The following is a 13,452-nucleotide window of genomic DNA, read 5'->3' on the forward strand; positions in this document are numbered from 1 at the left end:
CCTCAGCTCTTCAGCTCAAGGTTAGTGCTTCTGTAACTTGAGCCACAGCGCCACTTCCGGCTTTTTCTGCTTATGTGGTGTTAAAGAATCGAACCCAGGGCCTCATGCATTTAAGGCAAGCACTCTACCACTGAGCCACCTTCCCAATTCCTTCCCCCCACCCCCCTATTTCCCAGCTCTTATGTCAAAGAAGAACACATCTCTGCCTAGCCCTTGTTCAAGTTAGGCCAGAAGAGGATGAGTGGCTTTTATTGACCTCCAAACCTAACACAATCAAGAGCTCTATACCCAAGTACTTTAGAAGACTTTGACCTTGTAATCACCATGTTCACTGAAGTCAGTTTATTTCTATTTCTGGAGCCTCACCTTCTGTTTTCTGAGAAGCTAAGAGGACTTCATGCGCTCGTTTCCTTCGCAGTCTCTCAGCATTTGTAATCATTATAGGATGCAGAGGGAAAAAAACAGAAAGACCGAGAAGTTTCTCCATAGGTTTAGAGAGTTGAGCCCCTCAGCCAATCCAATGCCGGATCCTGTCCAGACTGAGAGCAACGAGCTTTTCTCCATGGCTGTTGGGCAGCGGGTCATTGGAGCTCAACTGCTCCACGAAACGGCTGTTCCGAGGACATTTGTTGTGAGCAGCCGCCGAGAGCAAGGCGGATGGTTAGGTGGCCCCCCGGGGAAGTTCTTGCAGAGAAGAGTAACATGGTGTGGCAAGGGGGGTGGGCGGGCAGTCGGCATGCCCGGTGCCCCACCGCTCCCCAAGATCAGCTCCACCACCTCACAAGAATCTAGGTTCCCGAAGGTAGGCTTTTTCTATCTGGCCCTTCATCCTCCTACTTCCACTTTCCTATAGCTGGGCCCAGCCCAGCTTCTGTGTTCTCACTTTTTGCCCCAGTGAACCTTGGAACTGGATCCTCCTGATTACAGCCTCCGGAGTAGATGGGATTACAGGCATCAGGCTCAGGCCATAGCCTGGCTCCTGCTGAGACCCCACACAGGTCCCTGGCGTTCAGGGTGATCCTGCCTCCACAGTGTGTACCCTCTCTCCCTGTCGTGCCGCACCCACCTTACACACAGAGAGAAACCACATCTAGATAGAGTTCCAAAGAAACCAGCACTTTTTATTAGTGTTTGTCAAAATCCTAGCCATTTCAAATTTCTTGGTCTCACTTCTTGTGGGGGCAGGCAGCCCAGGCCAGGAAGTATAGGCTGTAGGCAGTGCCTAGGAAGGAAGGGGAAGTGAGGGATCCTCAATGAGACCCTAATCCCACCTTTAAACTCCATCTGAGTGTGTACGGCCCTCTGTAGGTTCTCTAGCCATCAGTTGAGTTCCCAGCTCCCTCCCAACTGGACTCCTGATGGGGACCCCCTGGTGTTAGTCAGGCCAGAGTAGCTTTGTCCTCTACTCCTACCAAAGTCCCAGGCCCACCATAACTAGCTCAGTTTCTCCTAGGAACATAAGCCCAAGTCCTCAAGGGAGTCCCAGCTCCAGTCCCCAGTGCGGTCAGCTCAAGACTCACCGCCTCTTTAAATAAGAAGCCCAGCCAAAGCAATAGGCCGTAGGGTCCCCCCTGGTCCCCATCCCAAGTAACTCGGGCCAAGGGTGAGAAGTCCCCACACTTACCCCCCATAGTCAGTACCATAGTCACCAAATACAGGATGTTGTCGTTTCTTCCACCTTTCAAATAAACTGGGAGGCCATTGTCCTCCTAGGTGTGGGGTGAAAAGGGGCTCAGAGACCAGGGCTTCACTTGTCCTTCCTACCACCTGGGTCCCCCAACACACAGCCACACCCCCAACCCGTGGCCACGCCCCAAACTACACCCACGCCCGTCCCCTCCACTCCCAGCCACCAAGCCACACCCCCCGCCAAGGCCACACCCACCACGAGTCCCGCCCACTGCGCAGCACCTGGAAAATCTTCTGTTTCTCAGGCACCCGGTTCTCCACACGGTTCCGCTGCGCCGTCGAACAGAAGGAGCGGATCAGCGCCTGGGAGACCTGCGGGGTAGGAAGTGGCTGGGTAGGAGGCAGCTGTTCCCGCGTGGGTCCTGCCGGGGCCGCCTTCCGAGGCCGGGACGTGGGGCCAGCGTCTCCGGGCGGCCCAGTGCCAGCTGCCGGTGGGGTGCGCGCCCAGAGGTCGGGCTCTGAGGTTGGGGAGCTGTGTAGGGTCCTGGTAGGAGAGGACCCAGAAGAGAGACTGATGCTCCTGGAGTCCAGGTCCTGGGTGGCGTGGGGGCAGCGGGAGGAAGGATGAGGGGAGGAGTTCAACCCCCAGGCCCTGGGACACACGGGGCAGAGCGTCTCGGGTTCCACAGCTGGGATGTTTTTGGGGTCTCATTAGGGTGAGGCTTCTGGGTTTGGAGGGAGGGGGTCCCCAGTCAACCCGTCGATTGAAGCCTCACCCGCAGAGCCCTCATTCTGAGTCCTCAGCGACTGAAGTCACCACCAGAGACACAGCACCCCACCTCTCCTGCCGGTCCACCAGACTTGACAGTTGGGGCGCCTTGATCTCTGTTGGGTTGGGTGGAGAGCGCCCGCAAATCGAATCAGTCCAGTGGGCGCGTGGCCAAGGTGCTGCTGCCAGGCCCCGCGCGCAGGTGCAGAGGCCACAGCGCCGACACCTGTTCCTCCCCTGGGAGGCAGAAAGGTGAGCCGTGCGTTCCCTATGAGGGAAGGCAGTCTGGGGCCAGTGCAATTTCCCCCCTCTCTCTACTTGGCTGGGACCTGGGGGATAGTGAAGAATGAGGGAAACCAGAACTTGTACTCCTTGTTCTAGCTACACAGAGAGTGGGTTTCACCTTTGAACCTTAGCTTCTGTATTTGTAAGGTGAAGGTCAAAGTCTGGATTATTTTTTGCGCTTAATTTTCATTTTATCAAGGAGAAGTTCTAAGGTAGACAAAAGCAACAAAGGTCCAATGAATCTCTTTCTTTGACCCATCACCTACACCAACAATGATCAGCATTATAGGGTTTATCATTGACCATTTTCATTTATTCTACCTCCACTCAACAAACTGGTGTTGGGGGGCTTGAACTCAGGGCATCTAGCTCTAGCTTGGCTCTTGTGTGACAGTGCTAGGGCTTGAACTGTGGGTACTGTCCCTTAGCTTTTATGCTCAAAGCTGGTGTTCTATCACTTGAGCCATAGCTCCACCTCTGACTTTCTGGTGGTTCATAGGAGATAAAGAGTCTCATGGACTTTCCTGCCTAGGCTGGCATTGAACAGCAATCCTCAAGCTCTCTGCCTCCTCAGTTACTAGAGGCTTTCTAACCAGTATGAATTCTGTAGTGGTCAATGAGTTGGGAGCCAAGAACGAAGGCCTGCCCACACTCTCTACATTCATAAGGTTTGATACCCGGGTGAATTCTCTGATGTTCAGTAAGTTGAGAACTACGAATAAAGGCCATGCCACATTCCCGGCAAGCATAGGGTTTCTCACAGGTATGTGTTCGCTGATGGTGAGTCAGTTGGGAAACACGAATAAATGCTTTCCCACATTCCTTACATTTGTAGGGTTTGTCACCAGTGTGAATTCGTTGATGCTGAATTAGGTATGAGCTGCGACTAAAGGCCTTCCCACAGTCCTTGCATTTGTGGGGTCGGTCACCAGTATGAACTCTCTGATGTCGAGAGCGCTGGGAAAGCTGTCGGAAGGCCTTCCCGCACTCCTGACATTCATAGGGCTTCTCCCCAGAATGGATCCGCTGATGGCGAGTGACTTCTGAGCTATGAAAAAAGCTCTTCCCGCATTCCTTACATTGGTAGGGCTTCTCTCCGGTGTGGATTCGCAGGTGCACACTGAGCTGTGAGTGCTGGCGAAAGGCTTTCCCACATTCTTTACACTGGTAGGGGCGTGCACCTGTATGGATTCTCTGATGGACGGTCAGCTGGGAGCTCTGGATGAAAGCCTTTCCACAGTCTTTACACACATAGGGCTTCTCACCCGTGTGTGTTCTCTGATGCAGCACCAGTTGGGAATGTTGCCGAAAGCTCTTCCCACATTCTTTGCATCCATAGGGTTTGACACCAGTATGAAGTCTCTGATGGAGACTAAGTTCTGAGCTCCGGCTGAAGGCCTTGCCACACTCCATACAGCCATACGGTCTCTGGCCTGTGTGGATTCTCTGATGTTGAACAAGGTGTGAGGCACGACTGAAGGTCTTTCCACACTGTGGACACTCAAAGGGCTTTACACCAGTGTGAGTTTTCTGGTGCTGAGTAAGGTGTGAGCTGCGGCTAAATGCTTTCCCACATTCTGTGCATTTGATCACTTTCTTACAGGTCTCATTGGGCTGCTGTAGGGTGACAGTGGGGGGATGCTTGAAAGCAGGCACATTTTCATTCATGGGTTCCACTTGCTGGGAACAGCATTGCTTTCTGACTTGCTGCACCTCCAATGGGCCTCTGCATTCCCAGCCTCCAAGGAAATGGTAGTCAAGGCTGTCTACTGCTCCCCAATTTAGTGACCCCATTTCCAACAGACCTTTGGCTGGAAATGTCTCACACCTGGGCTCCAAGTCTGAAAAATAAGAGAAGTAAATGCAATGTCTTTTCAATAAGACATAAAAAAACAAAAACAAAGCCGGGCGCCGGTGGCTCACGCCTGTAATCCTAGCTACTCAGGAGGCTGAGATCTGAGGATCGCGGTTCAAAGCCAGCCCGGGCAGGAGAGACTGTGAGACTCCTATCTCCAATAAACCACCAGAAAACCGGAAGTGGCGCTGTAGCTCAAGTGGTAGAGCGCTCGCCTTGAGCTGAAGAGCTGAGGGACAGCGTCCAGGCCCAGAGTTCAAGCCCCACGACCGACAAAAAAAACAAAAACAAAAACAAAAACTACAGTGCCAATGATGCTGGTGGCTCTGGCTGGTAATCCTATCAACTCAGGAGGCTGAGCTCTAAGGATAGAGGGTTTTTTTTGTTTTTTTGGGTCTGGTCGTGGGGCCTGAACTCTGGGCCTGGGCGCTGTCCCTCAGCTCAAGGCTAGCGCTCTACCAGTTGAGCCATAGCGCCACTTCTGGCTTTTTTCATTTTGCTCATGTGGTGCTGAGGAATCAAACCCAGGGCCTCAGCCATCCAAGCGCTCTACCACTGAGCCATCTTCCCAGCCCAAGAATAGAGGTTTGAGGCCAGCTTAGACAGACAAATCTGTGTTATCTTCAATGAGTCAGTGAAAAGTGGGAAGTGGATTTGTGGCTCAAATGGTAAAGTGTCAGCCTTAAGGGAAAAAGCCAAGGGACAGTACCTAGGCTCTGGGTTCAAGCCCAAGTAATGGAATTTTAAAAAATTTGGTCTAAATACCAAATTACTTCCAGAAGGACATGAAAGCACAAATGTGATGAGTTCATATGGTGCCAGAGGGATTAATTGGATATGGGTCAGAATAATCTAGGAAGCCAAGAAAACAGTATGTAATACCTGTTAATAGTACGATGTTCAGGGGCTGGGAAGGTGGCTCAGTGGTAGAGCACTTGCCTTGCATGCATGAAGCCCTGGGTTCAATTCCTTAGTACCACATAAGCAAAAAGAAAAAAGCCGGAAGTGGGGCTGTGGCTCAAGTGGTAGAGCGCCAGTCTTGAGCTGAAGAGCTGAGGGACAGTGCCCAGGCCCAGAGTTCAAGCCCCACGACTGGACCCCCCCCCAAAAAAAAATAGTACGATGTTCAGCCAGGAGCAGATAGCTCACACTTATAATCCTAGCTATTCAGGAGTCTGAGATCTGAGGATTGCGGTTCAAAGCCAGCCCAAGCAGGAAAGTCATTGAGACTCTTATCTCCAATTAACCAACAGAAAACAGGAAGTGGCAAAAAAAAAAAAGTACAGATGATCAAACATCACCCCTGACTGAATAAAAGCATACAAGATCAGGACCATATTGTGTGTGTATAATCTATTTAATATATCCATCTATTTCCCTGTTTGTTTCTTTTTGCAAGTCCTAGAAATTGAATTCAGGGCTAGGCTCTGTCCTTGAGCACAATAGGAAATTTACTCATTACTTTGCTCATGTAACTGTAACTCTTCTGTATTTATTATTATTATTGTTATTATTTTTTTGGGTCCGGTCATGGGGCCTGAACTCTGGGCCTGGGCGCTATCCCTCAGCTCTTCAGCTCAAGGCTAGCGCTCTACCACTTGAGTCACGGTGCCACTTCCGGCTTTTTTCTTTTTGCTTATGTGGTGCTGAGGAATCGAACCCAGGGCCTCATGCATGCAAGGCAAGCGCTCTACCAATGAGCCACCTTCCCAGCCCACTGTTCTGTATTTTTACAATAAAAAAATGTACAAAAAAAAAAGCAACTGGGAAAGAAAAGGACACATTATCTCTTTAAGATAGAAAAGAGGGTATGAGAACTGGGCCCTGGTGGCTCACCCCTGAAATCCTAGCTACTCAGGAAGCTGAGATCTGAAGATAACAGTTCAATGCCAGCCTGGGAAGAAAAGTTCCCATGAGATTCTTATCTCCAATTAACCATCAGAAAACCGGAGTAGAGCTGTGGTTCAAAGTGGTAGAGTGCTAGCCTTTAGCAAAAAAGCTCAGGGACAGCATCCAGGCCCTGAGTTCAAGCCCCACAACCAACACCAACAACAACAAAAAAGAGGGTGTGAGAGAAGAAAGGTCAGGCAGGAACTTAGCAGAGGGCAAGTCTCCTTTGGGAGCTGTTTATATCTTCATTTCTTGGTCTTCATCCTACAGCAGGGCTTTGGGGAGCTTCCTGGCAATAATGCAAGCTGTAGGTAACAGCTGACTCTTACTGGGCTATTAGCCACATTACTTACTGCACCAATCAGTGCTCACTAACCTGGGTACCATAGTCTTTCCGTATCATCTGCAATTATCCAGGGCTCTCTCCCTTGCTCCAATAAGGAGATGACATCAGGCTTAGAAATAGAAAGACCTGTTGAGGGAAAACAGAGGAGGACCTGATCATACTTCCAAAATTCAAAGCCACTTCCTTGGTCAGCAAGGAATCCAGGCGATTGTAAGAGAGGTATGAAGGCTATCCAAAGGATGGGAATTGAATGACTCATTTCCAATTCCACAAAGCCCTAAACAATTTTCTTGGGACCAGAGACCAGAAATTCAATCAGAAACTTGTGCCCTAAAGATAGATAAATAGAAATTCCAGAGAGATATTCCTGAATTATTGGCAGTAGCTAATTAAGGTGATTTCATTCCATTTAACTCTCTCCTTCCCCTCTGATTCATTCCTTCATATTGGCCCTGCTCGGTGTCAGGATTCTTATAATCCAGAGAGCCTATCTATGAGGGAATGTATTATTTCTGACCTGTGCTTTGGCATTGGGTTTTGGTTGATGAAAGCATGAGCAGAAGTCAGATGCTGGTGACTCACATCTGTAATTCTAGATACTCATAAGGCTGAGATCTAAGGCTCACAATTCCAAGCCAGTCCATGAAGGAAAGTCTGTGAGACTCTTATTTCCAACTAACTACTAAAACAGCTAGAAGTGGAACTGTGGCTCAAGCTGTAGAGTGCTAGCCTTAAGCAAAGAAGCTCAAGGAAAAGTGCCAGGCCCTGAGTTCAAGCCCCAGGACTGGCACACACACACTAAAAGCACAATCAGGTCAGTGGGTCAATTAGGAAGATGAATGTTGGGCTGTTTCTTACTGCCTTCTTCTAGTCCTCCCTTCCTCCCTCTCTTCCTCTTTCCCCTTTCCCTCCATTCCTTTCCCTTTCCCCTGACTTGCTGCTGGCTGGGCTATTCTCTGTGGCTGTAGTTTTCAACATCTCTAGTATCACTGGTTCCTCTCTTTGCTCCCTTGGACCAGAGGTGGCAACAGCTGGCTCTTACTCACCTTGGGTGTTCATTTTCTGTCTGTCCCTGTGTGATACAGGAGCCTTACCTACAGAGACCAAATGACTGAAGGTCTCCAAAGTCACATTCCTGTACAGGTTCCTCTGGGCCGGTTCTAGGCACTTCCATTCTTCCTGAGAAAACACTATGACCACATCCCTGAAGGTCACCAGTCCCTGAAACAATAAACCCACCCAGTACTAGTAAATTCAAAGACTTGTTTTTTTCCACTTTTTCAATAGTCAAAGAATAGTATGATGATGCCCACAAATAATCATTGTTTTAGAATTATATCTACAAATTCCTTTCTGTCATTTTTACTTAATTATATAATCACATATATGTAGCTTTATACATGCTACATACAAGCAATCTACTACTGAGCTCTACCCCCTGGTCTTCTATCTTTTCTACTTGATGTATTTTGAGGCAATGTCACATAGTTTTTCTGTCAGTCCTGGGGCCTGAACTCTGAACTCCTCAGCAGTTCAGCTCAAGTCTAGCACTCTACCCTTGAGCCACAGCGCCACTCCCAGCTTTTTTTTCCCTGCTTATGTGGTGCTAAGGAATCGAACCCTGGGCCTCATGCATGCAAGGCAAGCACTCTACCATTGAGCCACTTTCCCGGCCCCTAGATTAAAAAAAAAAAAAACAAAAAAGAAAAACACATAAGAATGTCATTACACTTAACAATAATTCTCTCTTGCGGTTTGCTGTGGTTTGCTGGTGGTTAACTGGAGGTAAAAGTCTCAGTTTTTCCTGTCCAGGCCAACTGTGAACCATGATCCTCAGATCTTGGCCTCCTGAGTACCTCTCAATTCACAGCTCCAGGTCTGGTTTGTTTGTTTTTTCCTGGATAATTGGAGATAAAGGTGCCTTGGATTTGTTTGGGTTGGCTTTGAACCACAATCCTCAGATCTCAGCCTCCTGAGACTGTTAGGATTATAGGAATCATGCTGGGATTACAGGTGCGTGATACCATACCCAGACAGAACTGTGTACTTATATGGGTGAATTTTAATATGTCAATTCTATATACAAAAATCTGAGGGCTGGGAAGGTGAGTCAGTAGTAGAGTGCTTGCCTTGCATGCATGAAGCCCTGAGTTTGATTCCTTAGCACCACATAAGCAGAAAAAGCTGGAAGTGGTGCTGTGGCTCCAGTGGTAGAGTGCTAGCCTTGAGCTGAAGAGCTGAGGGACAGCACCCAGGCCCAAAGCTACCTTCCCAGAGTTCAGGCCCCATGACCGACAAAGAAAAAAAAATCTGTTTGGTAGAGCACTAAGGCTCTGGATTCTGTCCCAGCATTGGAGGGGAAAAAAACCAACCAAAAAAAAAAATTAAAAGTGAGGAAGCAGCCAATATATGCCTGTGATTCTAGCAGTTCAGAGGCTAAGGTAGTCATACGTAGTAAAACTATATACATATAACAGGACTACAAGCATGATACTGAAAGTTTGGGGTTTTGTTTTTTCCTGCGTGCCAGTCCTGGGGCTTGAACTCAGGCATAGGAGCTGACCTTGAGCTTTTTTACTCAAAGCTGGTGCCCTACCATTTGGATCACATCTCCACTTCTGGCTTTTGGATGGTTCATTGGAGGTGAGTCTCACAGAGTTTTCTGCCTAGGCTGGCTTGGAACTAGGATCCTAATATCTCAGTCACCTGAATAGATAAGGTAACAGCTGTTGACCACCACGCTCTGCAGGAAATACTTCATATTTTAAGATGGGGAAACAATGAAGAAAGAAAGGAAGTTATCCAGGTCAATAGGAAAGATCAAACTACCTCATCCTTGGCCCCACTTGTTATGATAAAGGAAGTGCTCCTGGTTCTCTCGAGTTCACTGCACCAGTGGCGCTCAGTGCGAGCACTCCTCATATAAGTGAACAATGCTGGAGAAGAGTATGCCATCAGGAAGCAGGACCCTAGCACTTGTTCCCTAGGGTGGAGAGACTGTATGGGCTGCAGAGATGTTTTAGGATAGGGATCACAGATGTTCCTATGATCTGGAGGGAAGGCACATCATCTTAAGGATAGTAGAAGGTACAACTTACCTGTAGGGCCATGGCTTCCAGAACAATCTAGCCTGCTAAGTCTGGATTCCTTCTCTTTGCAAGTGCAGAGTCCTGGAGAAGCAAAATAGGGGGAAAAGGAGGACATTTCTGAGAAGCTGACTGTGCTTCAGCACTCACAAATCAATGCACTTAGAATAACTGGATTCTACTCTCCCTGCTCCACTTCCTTTGTCTTCCCCTTGACCTACTACACAAACAAAATTATGAAAGGTTGAGAATGTTGTCCTACTACACAAACAAAATTATGAAAGGTTGAGAATGTGGCTTAGTGGTAGAGTGCTTGCTTAGCATGCATAAAGCCCTGAGTTGGATTCCTCAGTACTACATGCACCGAAAAAGGCAGAATTGGCACTGTGGTGATCGCTAGCCTTGAGCAAAAGAGGCTTAATGACAGTGCCCAGGCCATAAGTTCAAGCCCCAGGATTGGCCAAAACAAAACAATTATGAACAACAGAGTTCAACCAGGTGTGGATGGCTCTAGCCTGTAATCATAGTTACTCAAGAGGATCCCAGTTCAAAGCCAGCTGGGGAAGCCAAATTGGAGAGACACATCTCCAATTAACCAGCAAAATTCTACAAGTGGAGGTGTGGCTTGTATAGTAAAATCCAATAAATCCAGCTGGTGAGAAACTGAGAAGCCACCTTTTTTAGAGATTGAATTGAAAGTCTTTATTAAAAGGTTGGCACCTGGGCTGGGAAGGTGGCTCAGTGGTAGAGTGCTTGCCTTGTATGCATGAAGCCCTGGATTCGATTCCTCAGTACCACATAAGCAGAAACAGATGGAAGTGGTGTTGTGGTCAAGTGGTAGAGTGCTAGCCTGGAGCTGAAGAGCTGAGGGACAGCGCCAGGTCCAGAGTTCAGGCCCCAGGACTGGCAAAAAAAAAAAAAAAGAAAAGAAAAGAAAAAGAAAAAGGTTGACTTCAGTACCCCAAACAGAGCTTACACAAAGTTGTTTTTTTGTTTCTTGGTAGGTTGTGAGACCAAACTCTGGGCCCCACAAAAACAACAACAAAAAAACACACCAAAAAACAAAAAAACTTCCACATACTTGGGGTCGAGGCACTTAAGCAGAATTTACTTGGACATACTCAGGTATAAGCTCAGGTCCCAGGAGAACTTTTCCATCTAGGGAAGATAGGCCTCAACCTTCCTTATAGGACTATATTTAGAGGCTTCTCCAGAGGTGGGTGATTTAAGCCATTTAGGGAGGTAATCAAGGTAGAATCAGAGCATTCTCCATGCGAAATTTTCCTAAGGCTATGACATCTGCATTTCTCAGAAGCAGAATTTGCCTAACTCACTTTGAGCTAGGCATCTGCATTCAATGAATGGCCTCTCTCACCCCTAGGCTTTTCAGTACTGGGTGGAGCTCCCTCTACCCACCAAGAGGTACCAGACTTACTGTAAGAGGTTACTTAGACTCAGCCTCCTCACTTCGGGCTTAAGTGGCAAGACTGCCATCCTTTATTGAAAAAGCTAAGGGAGAGTGAGAGGCCCTGAGTTCAAGCCCCAGTAACCCCTTCCTCACAATGAAAAAGTTTCAAAAGCAAAGAAATGCATGCCCTGAAGTAAGAGTTTCAGAAAAAAATAAAGCCTGATGCACTTTGAATTTGGCTTTCAGCTGTTTTAATTGCAATTCTTTCCTTTTGAATACTTTTTACTGGAAGGGTTAAGAGCACATAATCACCGCTGACCAGGAACCAGGGAATCCTAACCCTTTCCCCATCCGAGTCACTGCACCAAATGTAAGGGTTGCTCGAGTCACTGCACCAAATGTAAGGGGTGCTGGAAGGAAATTCCCACGCAGTTCAGGGGAAGAGGGTTTATTGAAAGAGAGAAAGACACCAAGCTGCTGCCACACAACATGGAGCCATGAAGGGCAAGAAAGCTTAAGGCAGGAGGAGAAAGATTATATAGGGGAGGGCGAGTAAGGGGGTGTGGCCACAGCCGATGGGGAAGTAACCTCAGAGGAAGGGGAAATCAAGAATCTGGGAGACCTCCCCTTGCCCCCAGGCATGCAGTTGCCTGGGTTACAGGTGCTGGCCAGGGACTTCTAGTGTTCACAGGGCTTTCCCCCATGCACGAAGGGAAGGGGCCAGTTCTCATGGACAGACCGAACAATCTCTACAGCACAAAGATAGGTCAAAACTGTAAGGAAACGCCCCCCTCGCAGACGTAATCTCCGCCCTCCTGAGCAGTAGGCGAGGCACCGCCCTCTTCCGCCCCCCCCCCCACATATAAAATGGGTCTGCAAGGCACCAGGGGCACCATTTTCTCTCTTTCCTCAACTTGGTCTTGTCAGCTCTGCTAGCAATAAATCTTTCTCCTACTTGACTTCTGTGCATGGTCTTTTGGGTTACTTTCTTTGGGGTTACTTCCTACCGAAGTTTACATTTTCTCCTTCAAGAACAAGCTGCAATTTTAGGGACCACGTGAGTACACAACTGTCCAGAGACAGAAACGTTCTAACTTCACAGGTCCTATAGAGGTCAGCACAATGAAGTCACTGGCACTCTCACACCAGCACTCTGGACACTGCACAAGGTGTCACATCACCCTAACAGAACCAAACATCCGCTCATGAGATGCCTGAGGATACAGCAGCATAATCACAACCACACCGTGAGACACAATTACCTCATCACCATAACACAGGCTCTCCACACCAACGTTCCCAAATGCCCTGCACGGTCCCACTGGTACACTAGGGGCACACAGAACCACTTCATTAATTGAGGAGCATTCACTAGGCAGAGTGAAATAAGGATACAGAGTCTAAATAACATCACCTGGTCTTGATGGGTGGTGGGGGCTTTTCACCTAGGTCTAAGAGGTAAAATAGGCCATTCTTTGAATTGCAGGCCTACCACTCTGTTTAGCCCCAGGAAAGCTCGGCTCCAGAGAATATGCAGATGTGTCAAGCTGTTTAGCCCAAGGAAGTTTTGCTCCAGAGAATGCTTGATCCTGATGGTTTCCCCAGACAGTTTGCTTTGTTTGGTATAACACTTTTGGTGAGCTTGGTTCCCCATCCCAATCATGTGGCTTTTTCCTTTAAGCTTTGTGCTACCTGCAAGTCTTTGGGATGGGAATCCACCTGCAGTCACTAGCTTTTGAATAAAGACTCCCAGTTGGATCTCTCAAAATGTGGCTTCTCTGTATCTCGCAATTGAATTACTGTATAACACACAAAAAAACCTAACACTGGCCAAGTCCACACAACCATCATCCCAGGCGACCAGGCACACATACACAACGACACACGCAGTGCCACGCCCACAGTCCCAAGAAACAGACAAAACACAACATTACACGTGGTTACACAGAACCACACACACTCTGGAGACCGGTGATTTACAAAGTCACGGGTAGCCACATCCCGCCACAGAGACACAAGCAAAAACACACTCAGAATGGTCCAGCCATTCGGCATCACAGGGCAGGAACACGCCCCGTCCTGCCCCAGACTCACAGGCCCCCTCACCTTTACCCTGCACTTCTTGGTCCTGATCCTTGAGAAGCTAAGGCTCTCGCCCCGACGCTGACACGACGTCAGGACGCG

At 48.4% G+C, this 13,452-nt stretch overlaps 2 protein-coding genes and 1 pseudogene across 5 annotated transcripts; all 3 read right to left on the reverse strand.

Annotated features, from left to right (window-relative positions):
• Positions 1-337: 337 nt before the first annotated feature.
• On the reverse strand, positions 338-738 carry LOC138811286 (small ribosomal subunit protein bS16m pseudogene; annotated as a pseudogene).
• Positions 739-1,091: 353 nt separating this feature from the next.
• LOC138811128 (cytochrome c oxidase subunit 7A1, mitochondrial-like) lies at positions 1,092-2,526 on the reverse strand. The gene is made up of 4 exons (XM_069998754.1): positions 2,406-2,526; positions 1,912-2,001; positions 1,625-1,709; positions 1,092-1,222 (listed from the first exon to the last, which is right to left on the reverse strand). Exons 1-4 carry the CDS (start codon positions 2,418-2,420, stop codon positions 1,167-1,169), a joined length of 246 nt encoding a protein of 81 aa, XP_069854855.1. The 5' UTR covers positions 2,421-2,526; the 3' UTR covers positions 1,092-1,166.
• A 175-nt stretch (positions 2,527-2,701) lies between these two features.
• On the reverse strand, positions 2,702-13,430 carry LOC138811119 (zinc finger protein 565-like). 4 transcript variants are annotated; one of them, XM_069998736.1, is made up of 6 exons: positions 13,375-13,417; positions 10,618-10,763; positions 9,873-9,944; positions 7,869-7,995; positions 6,805-6,900; positions 2,702-4,524 (listed from the first exon to the last, which is right to left on the reverse strand). In XM_069998736.1, the coding sequence occupies exons 3-6, from the start codon at positions 9,882-9,884 to the stop codon at positions 3,272-3,274; spliced, it is 1,488 nt and encodes a 495-aa protein (XP_069854837.1). In that variant the 5' UTR covers positions 9,885-9,944; positions 10,618-10,763; positions 13,375-13,417; the 3' UTR covers positions 2,702-3,271. The 4 variants fall into 4 exon arrangements, with proteins under 4 accessions (XP_069854837.1, XP_069854838.1, XP_069854839.1 ...); XM_069998737.1 differs by lacking the exon at positions 10,618-10,763 and having other exon boundaries at positions 13,375-13,430; XM_069998738.1 differs by lacking the exon at positions 10,618-10,763 and having other exon boundaries at positions 13,381-13,418.
• Between the last annotated feature and the right edge of the window lie 22 nt (positions 13,431-13,452).

The sequence above is a fragment of the Dipodomys merriami genome, unplaced genomic scaffold (genome assembly GCF_024711535.1).
Source record: "Dipodomys merriami isolate MVZ:Mamm:240054 unplaced genomic scaffold, mDipMer1.0.p SCAF_52, whole genome shotgun sequence".
NCBI lineage: Eukaryota > Metazoa > Chordata > Mammalia > Rodentia > Heteromyidae > Dipodomys > Dipodomys merriami.